At 43.3% G+C, this 21631-nt stretch overlaps 1 protein-coding gene across 1 annotated transcript in view; it reads right to left on the bottom strand.

Moving 5' to 3' along the window:
• The window catches only part of FAM120A (family with sequence similarity 120 member A), a 118553-nt gene that overhangs the window by 27041 nt on the left and 69881 nt on the right, over window positions 1–21631 (bottom strand). Inside the window, exon 11 of the mRNA XM_077822984.1 lies at window positions 6393–6642. Coding sequence (XP_077679110.1) covers window positions 6393–6642 — 250 coding nt within the window. The remainder of the gene's footprint in view (window positions 1–6392; window positions 6643–21631) is intronic.

The following is a 21631-nucleotide window of genomic DNA, read 5'->3' as shown; positions in this document are numbered from 1 at the left end:
CAAACAATTGAGATGAAACTCTAAATGGCTTAGTCCACTCCACATAAAGCACTAATCTCTTCTGCCTTCTGGAGTGAGCAGTGACTTCTCTCTCTCATTACTGTGAGGCTTTGGGAAGGACGGCAAGTAAAACTGCCTAGTTGATGTCAAAAGAGGAGACCACTTCTGCAAGGAACCTTGGATAGGGATGAAAGTAGACATTCTCTGCATAAAAAAATCATATATAGAAGATGTGATACTAACACCCTCAACTCCCCTACTCTCCTGGCCAACGTAATGGCTACTCAAAATGCTACTTTCACTGAAAGGTGTAATATAGACTAGCAGGTCACTAAAGGCTGAAAGTGGGGATCCATCAACTTCAAGATTAAATTCAGGCTTCACAGCGGAATAGGGCTCTGTACATGTGGAAACATCCTGTCCAAGCCCTTTAAAAATCTTACAACCATCGGTCTGGAAAAAAGAGAACGGTTATCCACAGGAGAGTGAAACACAGATACAGCTGCTAGGTGTACCCTAATTGAGCTAATACTTGATGTTTCAGATACAAAAGACAGTCCAGCACTTGCTGAATAGAAGCAAGAACTGGGGAGACTCCTTTCAGCCTCAACCAGACAGAAAACCTCTTCTACTTAGCTAGTTGTCATCCTTGATGGTTTTCTACTATTCAGCAGTACCTCCTGCACCTCTCTGGAGCAGGACTCCTTGGCTGACATCGGTAGAGAAGTCTCCAGACCATCACATGAAGATCCTGGAGGTTGGGGTGAAGGAGGCACACAATTCTGCAAGGCTAGGGCAGCATGAAGCGGGAGTAACAGACGGGGACTGACAGAGGTCCGAGAGCTGTGAAAGCCAGTGTTGACAGGACCACACTAACACAATGAGTGTAAGACTGGCCTTGTCCTGTTTCACCTTGCACAGAACTCTGGCAGAACAGGGACGGGGTAAAAGCATATAACAGACCATCTGACCACAGCAGCGGAAAAGCATCAGTCAGTGAACGTGGGGTTCGACCTGCTCTGGTGACATTTTGTGTTGCCCTTTGTTGCAAACAGATCCACTTAAGGAGTTCCCCAGACCTGGAAAATGGACCTTGCTATGTCTGGGCGAAGGGACCACTGCTGGTGATTGATGAACAACCTGCTTAGGCAGCCTGCCAGTGTGTTCTGAGCCTCTTGGAGGTGGGCCTCCTTCAGAAGTAGAGAGTTGCTGACACAGAAGTCCCAGAGTAGTAGACTGCTCTCAACCTGCCCATGAAAAATTAGTTCTTGGAAGATGCTGCCTGCCTTGAACCAGTGGCTGCAGATACAAAGGGCAGTGATGGGCGGCACCATTTGTAATCTCTGCTCCTTCTCTATGGTAGGTCTTGGACTTAAGGAGTAAATCACTGAAAACGCTGAGACTGATGAAGACAGCCTGTAGAGCTGTTCTGGCAACCAACTTGCCCTATCCAAGTGAGGAATTCCTGTTTTGCCTCACATGAGCGCTTGTCTTTCAATTTCAAACCTGTCCCCCTCAGAGTGAAATCAAAGCATCACAGCACAGCTTGCTGGTTCACAGTGTGAAGCTGTAATCCACCTGTGGAATAAAGCTGCCTCCCAAGTAAGTCCAACTTCTTGTCCTCTTTATTCTTTGGTGCTGAAGTCTGGTATCCCTATCGTTCCTTTTCACTGGCTGCTGCAACTTCAAGGGACATTGGAGGAGGATGGTTATACAGTGCTCAAACCCCTGGGGAGGGGAGGTAGTACCTTCTCTCTACTCTTTCAACAGTCAAAGGCAGGGAAGTTGGGGTCTGCCAGAGAATCTTGGTGGGCTCTAAGCCTCATATATTCGCAGAGCTATTCTAGCTGGGGCTAGATTAGAACTTCCACTAGCTTGTGGAGTTTTTCCCACTCCTTCGGGTGGATATCATGCGCCATAATCATCCTCCTCATAGCTCCTGATGAGTCTTAAAATAAATCACCCAGAAGTGGAGATTTAGGCTCCATAGAATCATAGAATATCAGGATTGGAAGGGACCCCTGAAGGTCATCTAGTCCAACCCCCTGCTCGAAGCAGGACCAATTCCCAGTTAAATCATCCCAGCCAGGGCTTTGTCAAGCCTGACCTTAAAAACCTCTAAGGAAGGAGATTCTACCACCTCCCTAGGTAACGCATTCCACTGTTTCACCACCCTCTTAGTGAAAAAGTTTTTCCTAATATCCAATCTAAACCTCCCCCACTGCAACTTGAGACCATTACTCCTCGTTCTGTCATCTGCTACCATTGAGAACAGTCTAGAGCCATCCTCTTTGGAACCCCCTTTCAGGTAGTTGAAAGCAGCTATCAAATCCCCCCTCATTCTTCTCTTCTGCAGGCTAAACAATCCCAGCTCCCTCAGCCTCTCCTCATAAGTCATGTGTTCTAGACCCCTAATCATTTTTGTTGCCCTTCGCTGGACTCTCTCCAATTTATCCACATCCTTCTTGTCGTGTGGGGCCCAAAACTGGACACAGTACTCCAGATGAGGCCTCACCTATGTCGAATAGAGGGGAACGATCATGTCCCTCTATCTGCTCGCTATGCCCCTACTTATACATCCCAAAATGCCATTGGCCTTCTTGGCAACAAGAGCACACTGCTGACTCATATCCAGCTTCTCGTTCACTGTCACCCCTAGGTCCTTTTCCGCAGAACTGCTGCCTAGCCATTCGATCCCTAGTCTGTAGCGGTGCATTGGATTCTTCCATCCTAAGTGCAGGACCCTGCACTTATCCTTATTGAACCTCATCAGATTTCTTTTGGCCCAATCCTCCAATTTGTCTAGGTCCTTCTGTATCCTATCCCTCCCCTCCAGCGTATCTACCACTCCTCCCAGTTTAGTATCATCCGCAAATTTGCTGAGAGTGCAATCCACACCATCCTCCAGATCATTTATGAAGATATTGAACAAAACCGGCCCCAGGACCGACCCTTGGGGCACTCCACTTGACACCGGCTGCCAACTAGACATGGAGCCATTGATCACTACCCGTTGAGCCCGACAATCTAGCCAGCTTTCTACCCACCTCTTGACTACCTCCATCATGACTGCCTCATCAGGAGAGGCGGAAGAGGATACTAATGGTTCTGTTCCTACAGTTGCTCGTGTGAGAGATCCCAAGCCTGCTCAGTACCAAGATGTTTGGGGGGACAATGCTCCTGGCACACAGCAGATGGCACCAGCTGAGATGGCTGTAGGGATGCTCTTGACTGGGGTGGGGAACCTACGGGTCCCAAAAGGGCCACTACTATGTCCCTGGATTCCAGCTTTACACTGCCCAAGGACCCCTCCTGTAAACTCCCTGCTGGTATTGTGGCAGAAACCCAGGTGGGCAGGTGGCATCTCTCCCCCAGTGGGACCAGCTAGGTTGGGAAACATAGGAACCCACTTCAGAGTCTGATAAGGATGAAACTTTTTCTTGAGACCAAGATGGTACTGTACCCATTGATACTGCAGAGGAAGGCTGACTCTGAAGCGGAGACAGAGATATCATCTGTGCCTTTCCCTTAGATGATACCGGCCTCACTGGTACCCTGATGCCACATCTGGTGGAGCTGCTTAGTTGGAGGGGAAGGCCCTGGAGGTGGTGCCATCAGCACTGGTGCCAGGTGAGACTCTTGAACCGCTGGTGGAAAGGTTCCACAACCCTTTCGCAGCCTCCAACACCTCAGGAGTAGGCGGGGTGCCAGAAAGATACTGTGTGGTACAATGTGGCAAGGAGATGCCAATGAAGATGCTTAGAGAACCAGTCTTGACAGGCCCACATTGGCCTCTGGAGTCAATGAACTTCCCTGTTTAGAGGTGTGCTCTGGGAATTGCTTCCTTTTTGATCATCCTCCTGAGTTTTTATTAGAGCTCATCCTCTTTGATTTCTTTGAGGTCCTCATACGGAGTCCAATTTCTTATGCCTCTTGGTACCAGTAGCATGGCAGGTGTACTCCTGACCAAGACAAGGTGCTCTGTACCCAGAGCAACGTAGAGGGCTCAGATGGAGGCCACAAAGGCAATTCGATGACCAGATATTTTAACCTTACTGCCCTGTCTTTTTTCTGAAGAGGATTAAAGCCCTTATAAATGCTGCACTTGTCCCTCACATGAGCTTCCTCCAGGCACTTAAGGCCGCCGGGGTGAGGGTCCCTATTCAGCATAGCCTTGCCACAACAGTGGCAGGGCTTGAAATCCAGAGTATGTGGGGGATACCTCCGGTACTGGGGGTGGTTCATGCTCAAACAATAAAAACAATTTTTTTAAACTAGCAAATTGAGTAACTACTAGACTACACTAACTACACATAGGTACAATATATAGGTATCGAGAAAGACTTGCAGAAGCAAGAACAGGGAGCTTCAATCCTGTAACAGGTGGTAGAAAGTTACTGAGGTGGGTGTGGGGCGCTCAGCCCTTTATGCCTTTCCAATGTGTATGAGACAGCAGAGGGTGCTCAGGCTGCCCTGACAGGTACTACCAAGGGAAAAAACTCTTCAACAACTGTGCACCGGAGAGCACAAATAACTACAGTGGAATGGACATGTGCAATCACTCAAAGAAGATTTACTCAGAGTCCTCACTTTAATAGCTAAAGTAAAAGGTATTATTGTGTGAACAGAAAAGCCACCAGAACGAAGCCAAAAACTTTTTGTTCAACTTCAAATTAAAGATAAGACATAGCGAAAAAAATAGAAGTGATTTCTTAGGGTTTAATGCCAGACTAATATTTTGGTAATGCTGCTAATTATAAATGACAAATTAATTATTGTCTGCAGTACTGTTACAGCCCTGTTGATCCCATGAGAGAGACACGGTAGGTGAGTTCTGTATAGTTTGATAGCTTGTCTCTTTCGCCAACAGAAGTCGGTCCAATAAAAGATTACCACACCCACCTTGTCTAAATTAATTATTGTAGTTTGTGCTGATCCAAATACTTTTGCATAGCATAAAAATACGTATTTGGTCAAAAGTTACTCAAAGAAAACCAGTAATGTTGTTTGACAATATTTTTACATTATACCCCTTGAGCTGGCTCCTTAGAGTAGATGAATTAGGAAAATATCCATTATTTGATGCAAATGTCCAAGCAAAACATACTGATAAGACACTGCCTGTGAACTCACCCCACAGCACACATGATCATCAGAACCCCACGCTGCTGTCAATAACAAAAAGAGTAGGATAGGCCATAAAAATATTACCTAAAGCAGAAGTGCGTGATGATACACAAAAGTAATGGTGTAGTATAAAGGTTTCATCAACATGAGTCTGAGATGAACACATTACTCAGAAGTGAAGTCACAGCAAGTTTTATGCATTCCAAACAAGTGCCAATAAAATTTTATACCTCACATAAACTATTCATGTCACATCACAGAAAAATTATTTTACAAATGTGTTACGGGTTTTAATAAAATATTATTGGAACTATTTGTATTCTACTCCTACAAAGTATTATTTATAATTCTGCCCCGCCCTTTATCGCCTTGGTCGAAACCATGAGGCAGTAACAAGGGCGCGTGCGCGGACCAACAGACACTACTACTTTTAAAAGCTCCAGGTGCATGCTCACTACTCTCAGTGGAATACAATAAGGACCACTGCTTGAAGAAAAACTATACGTGGCTCAAAAGGCAAGAGAAATTAATATTAAATTGGAGGCAAACTTACACTTATCATCTCAAAAATTTACCCAAGACCTCTCTCCCATTCATACAAATCTCTCCTTTCAGCCTGAGATCTTGGGTCCTGCCAGATCAAGAAGCAAGAGCTGGGTCTTACTAGGTGACGAGGGATTCCCCGCCCCCCCAAGGTATAGGAGCACTCATTCCTAATTCAGTTCTGAAACTGAAGGTTAGTCTCTTCCTTCTTAATTCTGCACCTCTCATGTGGGCCAGTCAAATCAAGTAAGGGAACCAGCAAGCCTAGTACAGTGAATCCTAGTACCTAGTAAATGGGAAATCAATCCCAAAAAGCTACTAAGCAATTATTTTCTGCAGCACCTTTTGGTTTTTCTTTGGGAATATACAGTGCCAGTTTTTGTGACCCAAAAGGTAATGTTTGTGTCTGGCTACTTAGAAGCCTTAAATATAACAAGTCTAAATCACAGTTCAAATGCAAAGAAGCAACTGTGACAAAAAAGCCAATTTTTCTTCTTTCAACTCTCTATGGAATTAGCTGAAAAACTGACAAGTAGCGAGCATACTTTTAAGAATCACAGAAGTGAGGAAGTCATTTCTTCCAAAAATACTTGCAATGTGAATTACTAATATTCAAAGTCATGGTTTAATGCAGGATTAGAGAAAGACTTGATAGAGCAATATATTATACAACGTAGTAACACATTTCTTTCATGCTATTTTAACTTATGATAAACCCTCACCTTAATACACAACAGAGCACCATAAGATGAGTGGGCACATTAGCTGGATTGAGCATTGCTGGTGTATCTGATCTCATACAGGCCAAAAACGCCCTCATTCTTCGGTTCTTGTCCTCTACTGCTTTTCCCAGCCACAGCTTCTTCAGATTGGGACAGGTCCATTCCCTGAACGCAAGCGCTTCCACCAGTTCAGGAGTCTGGGGAGATTTTCCTTTGTAAGCAGCCCATTCTTTAATTATCACTGGGGAAACTATGGAACAAAAACAATTGAGAAAAAAAATTCAAAGTCTTGTATATTTTAAACTTCATATCCAGATAGCCTCCCCATTTAAATCAATAGGTCATTTTAACCCAGGTGGTGTTTAGATATTATATTGGCTGTACTGATTCTGTATCATGTATGCTAATTTGCATGACTAGTAACCAATCAGCAAGGTCCTGAAGGACTATTTGTTTCACATGCACTCACTTCAACACATTCTCTAATATGCAAGAGTATTCATAAAAACACAAATATATTGCAGGAACGTTACTGTCAATTTATTTTTAACTTAATTAGTTTATTATCCAAAGTATTTTTCTCTATCATAATGGAAGATAAGCTACTTAATTTCTCTTTTTACCCAGATATTCTCCTAATTAGGTTTTGCATGTTTGATTAAAGAGTTGGAGGGATGTAAAATGAAGAATATTTCCCAAAACAGCACATAAATACTAAATACTTCCTAAGCGTCAGCTGCTTTCACCTCTACAACTTTATCTTTGTGCAGCTGATGGTGATGAACAGGTGGCACAACTTTACAAACAAAAAAGGAGGACTGGAAAGGAGAGATGCATCGGGAGTGGAAATGTAAAAGGAAGCCTTGGGCAGTAATGTCTAATGTTCATTTGTCAGCTGTGACAGCCACGTAGGCCTGGTGGAAAGGGGCAAGGTGGTCCCTGGACATGGGGGCAGGCTTCCGATCAGCAGTGATATGACAAACTGATGTAACTCTTCACTTTCCTGTCAAATCTGTTCTCTGCGAAGACACCGGGTTGGTTAAGGAGGCAGAAGACTGGCGTCCCCTGCAATACCTGGGTTTTGCTTTGTGGGCTGTCTGCCCTGGGAGTAGGAAAACATCCTCTGCCTTTGCTGGCGGGTACTTGTATGGCTTTTTGTAGGGAGACCGTGTGTAAACTCCGACGTACCACAGTGTGACCCTTGAGTCCTTGAGGGAATAGAGTACTTTATCTGCCCTTTTATTGAAGAGCTCCATCTCCTGAAAGGGTAGGTCCTTTATCATGAACTGTATTTGGTATGCTCGATGTCAGAAGCCACAAGGCTCATCTGATTGTGACCACCATGGCCACTGACCTTGCAGATGTATCAGATGTGACCATGGCTGCCTGCAGCAATGTCTTTGTATCCATCTGGCCCTCCTTAAGGATCTCCTTCATTTCATCACTGTAGGATTTTTGAAAGGAAAGAAGTGACCCTCCCATATGTGAAGCAACTGTATTTGGTGACTAATGCCTGGCAGTTCTCTACCTAAAGATGCAGTGAGGCTGATGAATATGCCTTGCATCCAAAAAGGTCTAATTTCTTCGGATCCTTGTCCATATGAGTATGTTTAGTGAACTTCAATTTTTCTTGTACTTGTGTTCGGGTGGGCATAGAAACACTCTAAGCCCTTCTAGAGCATATAATACTTATTTTCTTTCCACCTCCAAGTGAGCGGAGAAGTGGCCAGGATCTACCATAGTCCTTCCAGTTCCTCTAGCCACTCGTTAATGAGGAGGACGATGAACCTGGCCAGTGCTGTCACACTCAAAAATATCAAAAAACTTAAAACTTTTCTTGTATGAATTTGGTCTCAATATCGAGGGTCTCCAGTTCTGGACTAGAGGCCCTGGAAGGCTTTAAAGTCTCTGATCACGGCAGTGGAGGCTAGGCTGGGGTCACAGCTTCATCCAGAGACAAGAATGTTTCCTTGGATGGAGACAGGGATCATTGTGATAGCCCCTTTGTCATCTCCTGCAGCCCCACATCTGTTTCCAGTGTGGGTGACCTAACCAATGATAGTGCCAGAGAGTGGGATCTCCTCCTCCTGCTAGAAGCACAAGAGGTTGATTTCTTTCACACAAAGGACAAAGGTCCTCAGTAATGCCAATGTGGCCAAGCTGAAATGCCACACTGATGCTGGTGTGGTTCAAACTGGCCAACCCAGTCCCACTTTCAGACCATTTTGGGCAGTGATCTGAAGCCCTTATGCTCTCCTTGGGGTCATTCTCCAATGGCGTAGGAGATGGATCTCTGCTTGTTGTTGTCAAGGAGTGCTGGTGATAGCGAGGAGAAGTATTTCTCTTCTTCAGAAAGTGGTTCCATGGGGAAATATGGAGCTGGTTCCAGTTCCAGTCACTTCTTCAGTACTAGGAATATGCCTCCAGGGCATATCTCGAGCCCTTACTCGGCTCTGTCAGGGGTATCAGTGCCATATGGGTGCTGGATCTTTGATTGCTTAGGGCCTTTGTCTTTGGAAGAGCGATGTTCCATGAGCTCCTTCAATTTAAGAGCTATCTATAAGATCAATCTTGTTGTGCGAGTCTATGTCCCCTTTGAGTGGGAATAGATGCCAGCTTTACTATCTGCCATGCACACTTACAGCGATAGACATGACACATACTTGAAGCATTATATATTCACGCATATTCTTTTGAAGAATATTATATAACATGAATACACAGCTGCTCAAGTTGCCACAATTGGTAATTGAGAAGAATAGTAAAAAGAGAGTCACAATAACTAGAAGCCTTAGATCTCCCTAGCCCCCATCAATCTGGTTACAGAGCTGGATATTACACAGAAACCATCCTTGTCACACTGGACAACAATTTCATCCCAGTGATCAGGTGTCTACGCTGATATTAGATTTATCAGCTGCCTTCAGTTCCAGTGAATATGAAGTACTGTTGACTTGCCTGAAGTTATTTCTTTGTGACAGTGGGATGGGGCTCCTTGAGCAGCTTTGTTCCCTGTAGGCTGAAGCCCCAGAAGATGTATTTGTATCATCAATTCTAAGGACATTCCTGTGCAGGCTGCTGCAGGGTTCCATCTTGCTACCATTCTCGTTCAGTATATGCACAAGGCCAGGACTGAGTATTTTTGTGTACTTTTTAACTGTATGATCTCAGTGTTGTAGTGGACATTTCAATTAGAAAACTTGACTCCTTTGCACAAAAGAAAAAGTAATGGTTGAAATTCAAATTATAGCTCCCTCCATCTAATGTTTCACCAACAGAAGATAAGCCGTGGTCTCATTCCATTTCATATATGCCAGGAAGACAACCTAAGTTCTTATGTATAATTAGACTTAAGCCGGTATAAAATGGGAAGAACTGGTGGTACTTAACACCTTGCCCTAGACAGAACCCCAAGGGCACTCTGAAATCAAATCTGTAAAGTACAAAACAGCTTTGTTTAGGTCTGAACAATGAAGAAACATCCTGGCAGAAGACTAAATGATTGCAGTGTACCTCTACCCTTACTCAAGGGATAAGTAGGCAATACTATCATCTTGGTAACTTTAATGTTGGATGAATTAGTCACTATAATTGGAAATTCCATATAAACAAATTTAAGTTAATTGCCAGGAGGAAAATAACTACATATAGTTTTTCATCCTAATTTCCAAGAAGATTTTGTTTGTGCAACAGGCTGCTTCTTCCTGAAAAAAATACATGCTTTTCTCTGCATCAGCTCAACAATAAATGTTACTATTTACTGCAAAGGAATAATACATCTCTCAGAGCTTTTAAAAATGATACAATCAACTAAAAAATACTTGTGGAAAGAAAGGTGGAAAGAAAGAAACCCCTCTACTTCCCCTTCTCCCCAATGCCAAACTTCCTATTACTGTAAATGAAATCTGGGGAAAAAAATAGATTTTTTTCCCCAATAGTTTGTTCACTTTCTGTATATTGTTTAACCATAATCAAGATTTCCCTGTTGGTGTGGGTCTTTCACACAGCAAAAGAGGAGGGGAAAAACCTTAAAGGAAAGCATGGGTGAAAAAAACAAAAACTTTAAAGAAGATTCAAAGACAGATATACTTATCCTTATAAAAATGAATAGACAGCGTCCAAGTAAATTATTTTTTGCCAACCAAATCTTATTTCCATGTAATACTGTGTAAGGAGGGTTAGCCATGAGCCCTTGGAGTTCGTTGACCCTTCTCGCTGATATAATGGTGACTAAAAAGGCTGTCTTCAGAGTAAGGTGATATAAAGAGCATTTAGAAAGAGGCTCAAAGGGGGGGGTCCATGTGATTTGTAAGAATAACATTAAGATCCCACCTTAGAGGGCATTCTGTTGATTGGTAAGAATGCAGCAACACCTTTAGAAATCTGGATCCCGGAGGGTGAGAAAAAACTGAGAATGACTTGATGGTAGTGTGGCAAGACTGCAACCAGGTGGACTTTGATAAAACCGAGTGTCCAGGGTGTTTCAAATATAAAATAAAGTTGAGGATTTTTGGTACAGAAGCCTTCAGTGGGCTGAGGTTGTGCTGGGCTGCCCAAATTGAAAATCTTTTCATTTAAAGGAGTAAGTCTTCCCTGGGAAGAGCCTTCTACTTTGCAGCAGGATCTCTTGTACTTGTAGTGAGCAGCCTCTGTTGGTAGCACTCAGGTGACCAACATCCATTCTATCAAAAATTGTGACTTTGGGCACGGATGAAGTACCTGACCTTGTTTCTGTGATATTATGCATGGACTGTCTTGCAGTGGTACAGAAGTCTAGACAGACATTTTAAGGAGATATGTTAGCTAGAACTGTCCTGAAGATATCCGTAACAGTGTGACTGCAGCCTGTTTGATTTTGCACATCACTCTTGGAATCAAGAAAATCGGCACAACTGCATACATGAGACCTCCATCCCAGTCTATGAGGAAGGTGTCTTGCAATGATTGAGGGCTCATGCCTCCCTAGAACAAAAGGTTGGGCATTTCTTATGGTCTTTAGTGGTAAACAAGTCTATAATAGAATTTCCCATTATACTGATTTAAGGATGGAACTGTTCAGAGACCATTTGTGGCTGGCGATGGATTACTTGTTTAGGAAGTATTTTAGGTTGTTCCTGGCTCCTGGAAGATGAAAAGTGACGGGTTATCCCATGTTCATAAACACCCTATCTATAACTTCTTGATATGGGGTGATAAGAAGCACTTCCTTGCTTGTTCATACAGTACAGTGCAGATATGTTGTGGGCGAGAATTTGTGGAGTTTAGAAGAACAGGCTGGAATGCTATGCAAGCTAATCTGATTGCTCATAATTCTCGTATGTTTATGTGAAGAGTCATGTCTTTTTGAGACCAAGTCCCTTGTATGCGGACACAATCCAGATGTGCTTCCCAACCTGTACTTGATGCATCTGTGACCAACATCCTTCTAGGGGAGGTATGGAGAAGTGGGCTCTGAGCATTCTTGTGGTCTACCCACCAGTTCTGAGCTGACAGGATGAGCACTGGGACCACCATTTGCATGCTCACTATATGCTGTGGCAAGGCACCTCCTTCATCTCACCAGATTTAGTGCTTCCCCCCTCTGGCGATGGAGGGCCTGGGGTAATCGGCCCCACTCATGGCAGGGTTTGCCTTCCCCCTTCTGTGCTCCTTTGGTCGTACTTTAAGTGTAGGCCTGAAGGTTGGCCGAAGGATTCATCCGCCACCAAACAAAAAGAAAAATAGTCTCGAACAAAGAAAAGCCAGTGGGGTACCTTTCTCTGCCTCCTCCCACGTGCAGGGTGTTGCCCTGTTGGTTGCCCTGGGGTGCCAGTCCTTCCCGCAGCAGGCCTCCGGTTTGGCAGCTTCCCCTGTGGGAAGGAGCCCAGCCTCCCACCCTGGAAAAACTTATTTCCCAACTGCCACAAGCCTGGCAGCAGCGTGCCTCTCTCTTCCCATTTTCTCTCACCAAAGGAGAGGTTATTAAAGGCCTCAGGCAGGCCCTAATTGGAATCAGATGTCCCTCATTGACCTGAGGTAACCGCTTCTCAGCTAGTAGGGAAGAAGACCTTTAACATTCTGGGGCTAATGTATCTACCTTCTAGCACCCTCTTGCAGCCTTCCCGCCTGTCACAATGCCTTGACCTTAACCAGCCTTGTAATGGACACAGGTGAGGTCTGACTAGGGGCATCATGTGGGCGAGTAAACATGTGACCTAGAAGTTTGAGGCAATTTGTTATTGTAGTTGCTGGATTAGATTTTATACCAGTGATTACTGTATGAAGAGAAAAATCCTTCCTCAGGAAGATATGCTTTTGCTAATTTGGAGTTGATTAGGGCTGCTATATAAATCCATGGCATGCCCACACCTTGAATACTGCATATAGTTCTGGTCACCCTATCTCAAAGAGATAAATTAGAATTGGAAAAAGTTCAGAGAAGGGCAACAAAAATGGTTAGAGGCACAGAACAGTTTTCATATGAGGAGATTAAAAAGACTGGGACTGTTCAGTTTTTAAAAAGAGATCACTTGGAGGGGGAGGAGGGAAGAACAGAGGTCTATAAAATCATGAAGGATGGAGAATGTGAAGAAGAAAGTGTTATTTATCCCTTCACAACACCAGAACCAATGGTCACCCAATGGTATTAATAGGCAGTAGGTTTGAAAACCAAACGTAAGGAAGTACTTATTCACACAATGCATAGCAAACCTGTGGAACTCACTGCCAGAGGATGTTGTGAAAGTCAAAAGTATAACTCAATTCAAAAAAGAATTAGGTAAGTTTATGAAGGATAGGTCCATCAATCGCTATTAGCCACGATGGTCAGGAACACAACCCCATGTTCTGGATGTCTCTAAATCTCTGCCAGAAGCTGGGACTGGACGATGGGGGATAAATTGCCCTGTTCTGTTCGTTCCCCCTGAAGCATCTGGCAACAGCCACTGTCAAAGACAGAATACTGGGTTAGATGGACCGTTGGCCATTTTTATGTTCTTATGTTTTCCTACAAATCGTATTATCTGTGATGGGCTCAGAGATGATTTCCCATGATTCACCATGAATTTCAGCTGTTTGCATAGGTGAAAAACCATACGTCAGGGCTGTGGCAACTTCCTGATGAGATCTGTCTTTGATCAGGGATAAAATTGGGATAAAAGTAAATGACATCACCTCAGATATGTCACCACTATAGACAGACATTTTGTAAAGGCTCTTGGTTCTATGGAGAGACTGAATGGTATCACTTTGTATTGGTAGCGACTGGGCCCCACTGTGAATTGCAAGTACTTTCTGCAGGTAGGATGGATGGTGATATGGAAGTATGCATCTTGTAAACAGCCATGAAACAATCTTGAGCCTGAAGGGCAAGGATGATGGAGGCTAGAGTTACCATCCTGTATCTGAGATGGTAGATATATTTGTTCAGTCTTCTCAGGTCTAGAATAGGACAAAATCCCCTTTTTTCTTTGGAATAAGAAAATATCAGAATTAGAAGCCTCTTCCCCTATACTCCAGAGGCAATTTCTTCTATGGTTCCTAGGCAAAGTAGGAAAGCCACTTATTTAAGCTGATTTTCATGAGAAAGGTCCTGAAGAGGAGCAGGGAATGGTGTCAGTAGGGGGTGAGGACCAAAATTGGATGAGAGAGCTATGGGTGATACTTTCAGCACCCACCTGTCTGTTCTCATAGACCATGCCTGAAAGAAGAAAGCAAGGTGGCGTACAAAAGTCAGAGTTTAGAGATGGTCCCTGAGTGGGTCAAGTATGGCTATGAACTCTTGTGAAAACCTGCTCCCTGGAGGCCAGTGCAGTGTGACAACAGTTGAGGAAGATGCCTCCTCTGAGAAAACCTCTGTTTCTTCCTGGGCGGACATTCAGATCATCTGTATTGGTGTTAGAAGTCTTCTGCCTAGTTTGCCCCAGCACCTAACAGGCTTACAGTTTGTGGTATGTGCCCACAGAGTGGAATGTCCTGGAATCTTTGAGGGACTGTCATCTGTACGAGTGCTAAATAATTCTGTGTCCTTGAAGGGCAAATCCTCAGCTGTGCTTTGCGCCTCTTTTGGAACACCAGAGGCTTGCGGACACAAAGCTCTGCAAATAGTCACAGAAGTGGCCGCAGATCAAGCTGATGTCCCCTATGCATCCATGGCTGCCTGTTAGCAACGTTTTAGCTGTTCGCTGTCCTTCCACAATAATGCTTTTCAAATTCTGCTCTGGAGTCTTATATTCACCTTCACAGCTAAACTTCCACACTACCCCAAATTGTATCTTACAAATAAGGCCTCGTAACTGACAATTCATAGCTGCAATGATGCTGATTCACTGTCCTTTATTCCAAGTAAGTAATTTTTTAGAGCTGTGTCTTTTGGGGTGCTTGTAATCTGCTTAGTCTGTTCATGGGTCAAAGAGACCAGCAAGGAAGGTGAGTGAGGAGTCAGCACAGAATGGAATTGGATGGTGTAACCAGATGTTATAACTTCCGACATCCAACAGGTGGATGTCATCTTTTCCCAAAACACCCAGATTGGTCAGATAGTTTCTAAACAACAGGAAAAGAGGAGGAGAGTGGAACTTTGAATCTGAATGGTAGCATGGTTTTCAGCTCTCAACCTGCATATCAAAATGAATACTTGCCAGATGAAGTCTGCTATGTAGTCTTGCTTGCAGAGGTCAAGGTCTCTTGTTCTGGAATCTTGGCCATTTCCCGAGTGGCTTAGACATTCTTTGCTCAAACTATCTATGCAGAACAAAACTCTGAAATGACTGAGGCCTGTTATATTTTCTTCTGTTAGCAGGAGTATAGATGCCAAGAGAACAGAGGATCACTCTGGAATGTTAAGTGAACTAAGCGACTCAGCTGTCCTCTCACTGAATAGTTTTGATTCCCCAAATGAGAGTGTTTGGACCTCTTTTGGATGGAACCAGGATGCATGAAGCATGACTACTGCAGTAGCCATGAATCAGGACACCATATCTGCTACATCCAAAACAGCCTGTTGAGGTGGCTTGGCTGTAAGATTACCCTCAGAGATGATAAACTGAAATTGTTCCATGCTCTTATGGTAGTTGCTCAATAAAGTAAGCAAGCTTATTATAATTGATGTTATCGTATTTTGCCATAAGAACTTGATAGGGTACTTTGCTACTCTGAATTGCAAAGTGGTGAATAAGTAGATCTTACGACCAAAGAGATCCAAATGATTTTGATTTTTCATCATGATGTTGTTTTAGAAAGCTGTTGGTTACGTTCATTTGCTACATCACCACTAAAGAATTAGGTACTGATTGGGGAAAAAAGGGTCCTCAGATCCTTGTGACGGTATATAATATTTCATGTGAGTTCTTTTACATGTTGGAGCTAAAGTTAGAGTTTATCAGACTGTCTGAGCTGGCTCCAGCGGGGCATCATTAATTGGCAGGCCTACTCACTATGTGGCTGAAGTTTGGAAGTTCCATGAAATTGTGTGGAGCTTCTTGGATTTCTTCCAAAGGGATCTGTAGTGATTCAGCTACCTGTTTCATCAAGTCCTGAAACTGCTTAGAATTGCCAGCATATAATGGTGGTGGAGGCATCACAGCCTCATCGGGCTGGTACTAAAGTTCCCTCTTCAGTATGTTGTTCCTCCTCATATGGCTGTTGAAACTGATGCAGAGGATTTTATGGTAGAGCTGGCTGCCGCCACAAATTCACTTTCTCAGAATCCCTTGTTATTCTGAGATAATACTCATTATCTCATGAGTTCCACAAACAGCCTGATGTGCCCCATACTGATATGGCTAAGGACCCCAAGGTGACTGGTACCAGGTCATTTGAGGGTGGTATTATGTATCTGTCCTGTCTAGATCTTGTAAATCCCTATCTGAGTGGAACTTTGTGGAGGAAGCCATGGAAGAGTAATCTGGTGAGTTCTTCACATACAGGTAAGAATCTGATGAACAATAAACATCTGATTCAAATGAGAGAGCCAAAGATGGTAGAGTGACTGGAGACAGAACTCTAGACCCGGACAGTAATGCAGAGTAAGATGGTACTGGCGACAATCTTGTGTCCAGTACCAAAATATCTATACACTCTGCTAGTAGAGATGACTCTGGTACTTCTGAAATTACTAAGTCTTTAGACAACATTAATCTACTCAGTACAGGTGACAAAAAGGGAGACGGCAACTTGGAAGCTACTTCCCTACGAGCCACTGTCGGTACCAGAGGAGCCATAGACTTACTTGGCACCAAATGGCCGTCCACAGCCTCATCAGCACTGCACACTTATTTAGAGAAGTCACAGCCAGTACCACTTACTTGCTAGGCATTGCAGATGCACTCAGTACCATAGGCTTAGCAGAGGCAGTGAGTCTACTCTTTGTTAAAAGTTTACTCAGTACTAAGCTAACAGAGCCAGGCTTCAATGTCAGTACCATCTCAGCCTGTGCACTGACGGATTTTTCACACTTGGTGCTAAAGTAGTGATTTTCCTGATCAGTAACAAAGCACCAGTACTGAAATCTCCTAGAGCCTCAGCAATGTCCTTATCAGGACATGAAGTCTCCATAGCGGTGACTCCCTCAGGCAATTTCAGCCTCTTATTATCAACTTCTTTTTGAAGTGATCTAAGTTGGCTCCTGTGTTTAGAAGGTATTGTAACACCACTTTCAGTGTGATCTCCTTGCACTGTCCTACTGGTTGCATGGGTCCTGGGAGTCACAGAAACCAAACCTGACAGGGTACTCTGAATTTCTGCATTCCCTTATACAAATGGGGTCCGAGGCTCTGGACCTGAAGAGGCCCACACAGATCAATCTATGAGAAACATTTCTAATTTGGTTTCTCTGATCTTTTTAGTTATCCTGCCAAATGATCTACAAATATTAAACTTAGAAGAACATGAACTTCTGCTAAACAATAGAGAAAACGTATGTGGTTGTCATTCAAGGGAATAGCATCCCTGCAGACATCACATGACTTAAAGCAAGGAGATTTAGGCATTCCCATCAAGAACACAGTAAACCTAGAAAACTAAACTCCCCCTTCTGACTAGAGAATTGAGACGACATGGGGGAAATGAACCCTATGTCCTAATAAACTCTCTCTAAAGCTATTTTCACTAACTATACAAACAAAACTAATCACTACACTAAGCACTAAATTAACACTACCTATTCATCTAAGTATTTACCATGTCAGTAAACAAGCTACCTAAAGTGGACACTGCAGGACACTAAAGCCCCGTTTAAAGCTTAAGTGGTGAGGCACTGCCCCTAGATACCCTCAGTAAGGGGTACAAGGATAATCAGGCTGCACGTGTGGACCAGACACTGCTGACAAAAATCTCCAAAGGCACATATGCCCCTGAAGTAGAGTACCCATACTGTAAGGAACCAGGTTATAGGCAGTCTGGCCTAGCAATCACAGCTGGGCTGAGGTCTGCACACTAGGGATGGTAGTCACCGAGCAGGAGCTGGAGGAATTGCAAGAGCCGGGTCCCATAAGCAAGAGTCAGGATCAGAGTCGGGCTGGAGTTGGAGACTGGAGATCAGAGGCTGTACCAGGTTGGATCAGGGTCAGAGTCAGGCTGGAGTTGGAGACCAGAGGCAGTTCCAAGCTGGAATCAGGATCAGAGTCAGGCTGGAGTCAGAGACCGGAAATCAGAGGCAGTACCAGGCTAGAATCAGGAGGCAGGAATGAGGGTCACAATCAGGCTGGGACTGGAGACCGGAGATCAAGCAAAGTCTGGCACTGCAGCAGGCTGAAATCTGTGCCATTGCCCAGGCAACTTTCTAGGGCAACTCCTAGGGTTAAATAGGGTGCTTGGCCAATCAGAGGGCTGCAAGGTATGTCACTCTGGGCCTCTTGGGCGGTACTTCCTGCGATGCCTACTCTCCACAGTACTCCCCAGCTGTGCCTTTGCATGGCTTCCTTATGGCACTGTGGTAACATCAGCTGTCCCAAGCTCTGCAGATCCAGGTTCTAGACCCCAGATCTTTACACACAGCAACAATCACTCCAAGAAGTCGTAAGGGACTGGTGCAGGTGTTCTCGTTCTGCTCTTTATGCCCTCACACAGGTGAGTGGGAGCACAAGGACATGAATGGTACAGGCACAGCATAGTAGCTGCTGCTATTCAAAAGATTTCAACCTTGGGTGCATGCACACAGACCCATTTGTGAAGAACACCATTTGGTTTTGTTTGGCCTTCTGAAAAAAAAAATAAGTTCACTAATTGCATCTTCTAACAGAATTTTTTTGTGTGACTTTGATAATTACATACAAAGAACATCACAATATAAAAGTATGGCAGTGGTCAGTTAGTTTATATAAACGTTTCATTACCCTACAGTTTGCATATTCAACGACAACACTGACACAGTTTACCATGTGTATTTCACAAACCTAACTCCGACTCATGACAGTTACACACTCTTAAACACACACACATTACTTACTATACATATTAGAATATACAATATATATATATAACAAGTGAAGCTCGTGTTGACAGATTTCAACAATGAGTATTGTAGATCAGAGTTAAGGTTTGTATAACAAAGATGGCAGTTTTTTAGGCATCAGTACAGCCATTAAATGAATATATAAACTGTAATAGTAATGAATAATTTAGACACACTGCCTTAGCTGTTTCCATACTTTTTAACAGTTCATTTTCGAATGCTGCATGTTTTAGATGTATAGGGCATCTTAAATATAATGTAACTAACTCTCTGTGGTCTCCTTGATCTCTGTCCCTTCCCTCCTTCTTCTCCTCACCTTCCGCTTTCTGCTAAAATGGCTTGATTTTCTTTACTCATCCCATTTTGCCATACCCCTGGCCACCATAATAAAAAATAAAGAAATAAAAATACTTTAAATTGAAAAATCCCACATGAAATTAGCATGTAACCATCACAACCCTGAGCACTTCACTTGTATGTTTTATCTCTTGCCTCTACCCTTTAATTTTTGTCTTTTTAGATTCTGCAGAAACTGCATGTTCTTATTAACATTACCGTAAATTCTACTTATTAACAATCTTTCAGTTCCCAGCAAAAAGAACCTATTATCTGGAGGCTGCATTTAAGTGGAAGGCAGGTTTGCAGGGCTGCAGCCAAGGAAGAGAACGCTGGGATGTGCCGGTACCTCTCCCTGCAACCCCACAAACCTGTCTGCAGTTGATGCTCAGCACTTCTCAGCTCTTCCTCCCCTAGGTGCAGCCCCACAAGCAGTTTTATGTGGCTGCAGCCAGGGAAAGAAGCACTGGGACATGCTGAGATCAGGCCCCTCGTGCCAGAGTAGGGCACAGCCCGGAGAGCACAGAGGTACCATGCAGTCCTGCAGGGCCCCAGCATCCCTACTCCCCAAGGAAAGCCACCAGTATCCAGGCTGCAGCCCGCCCCTTCCTGCTGCTGCCCTGTCCAGATCCTCCCTCCCAGCTGCTGGCAGGTTTGCAGTGTTGCAGGCAAGGAACGCATGTCAAAAAGTTGTCATACGTGACAACCTGTTGCCAATATCCAAATATTATTAAAGTAAATGGGACAGAACTGGCTCCTGGAAAAATGCTGCTATTAACCGGAAGTCATTAATATCAGGATTACTATTAAGTGGAACCCACTGTATTTCTTACTTATAATCCTTATTTGCACCAACATGCTTGGGCAGAGTTGAAAAATGAACTTCTCTTGAGCTCAAGTTCTGTGTCTTAATTACAGGTACTGCACCCTAGCACAATAAGAACCACAACCACAATTGGGGCGCTGGGATACTACTGCAATAAACACACAACAACATTGCACAAGAATTTCCTACATTAAAAGAAAAAGAGAGCCTCTGCTAGGAGTTTTCTACTCACAGAAGCAAATGACTATAGCCAACAGAAGTGATTCAGAAATTTAAGGCAAGTCAATAAATGTTGAACTGGCTGGAATAAGAGACATTTTACTTCTAGTAACATAAAAGTTTAAGGAGACCAAAAGTGAGTTGGTACCCCTATTTCCTTGTTACCAGCGCCACCCTTACTAGGAACACCAGAGGATAGTGAGAGCTAAGTCAGCAGCAACTTCTGCCTCCACAGACTAAGGAAACTCTGAAGGGCAGTGTAAACTAAGGGAGGGAAGAGGGGGACCCAGCCAAGTAGCTCAAAAACTCTAGGGAACTCTGTGCAGTTTTTCAAGAGAAAAAAGGAAACCTGCATAAAGCTAAGATAGTTAAGGGCTTCAGCACTTACAGCTTTAAGCACTTTAGCTATTTAGGTGCATAAAGTAAATGCGTAAGTAAATCTATACAGCAGCTTCAAGACAGTAATCCAAGTCAGCAACAATGAACATTGCACAGAACTTTATTTCAAAGCCAATCTCCTAAAACTCTGTTAACACAAGTGTGTCTAGAATCTACATGTGTGAACTTGTGAGTTTGGAAATTATTCTGTTTGAGAAAGAGGTGGATTTAAAAAAAAAAAGACTCAGAAAAGGGATAATTTGACTACTTATTTCAAAACTATTTCTTACTTTATGACTTTTGAATCTCAGTGAAACTAGAGATTGAATCTCCTGCCTATAAGGGTCACAAAATATTTCACAATAGTTTGTTCCAATTAAAAATTGGTGGGAGGGAGGGGTGTAAATGAAAATAAGGCATACAAATGATTACTGTATGTAGCCTTAGACAAAGATTGCAAATGACATCTTCACAACAAACAAATCTAAATATTTGCTTTTTAAATTTGGTCTACTGACAGCAGAATCCTACAAATAAATATGTTACCTTTTCTCCTGTTGACAATCATCTATTTAATACTTTGCTTTTCCCTAACCTTCCCAAGATCTTGTTACAGAGGTTTAACCACTTTTTGGTATGTGTTTGACATTAAGAAAACCTTTCCATATATAAACTGAGGTTTTCTCAAATGAAATGAATCACTGGCAACTACAGATCTGAAAATGTGTATAGCTGATTAATGTCAGCACTAGCACCCATGCTTTTGACTGCATTAGCAAATGGCCTCTGTAACAAATCTGCTCACAAAAAAGTGCAGTTTTTAAATTGTTAGTTGGTTTATGACTAAGTTGCTATACCTGAAGCCTAAGTAAACTACAGTGTAATAAAAATAAAATTTTCATGTGTCGATGTTTGAAAGCTAAAAAGAGAAACAAAACTAAATTCCACTGAAACACACTAGACAGAGTATTTTGGAAACGCAGAGGAAAAAACAGAGAAAACTGACATATGCATTTAACATTTCTGTGAAAACTATGTTAATATTTGTGT

This window comes from Eretmochelys imbricata, chromosome 7 (assembly GCF_965152235.1).
Source record: "Eretmochelys imbricata isolate rEreImb1 chromosome 7, rEreImb1.hap1, whole genome shotgun sequence".
Classification (NCBI taxonomy): Eukaryota; Metazoa; Chordata; order Testudines; family Cheloniidae; genus Eretmochelys; species Eretmochelys imbricata.
This window is presented reverse-complemented; position numbering and strand designations above follow the sequence as displayed.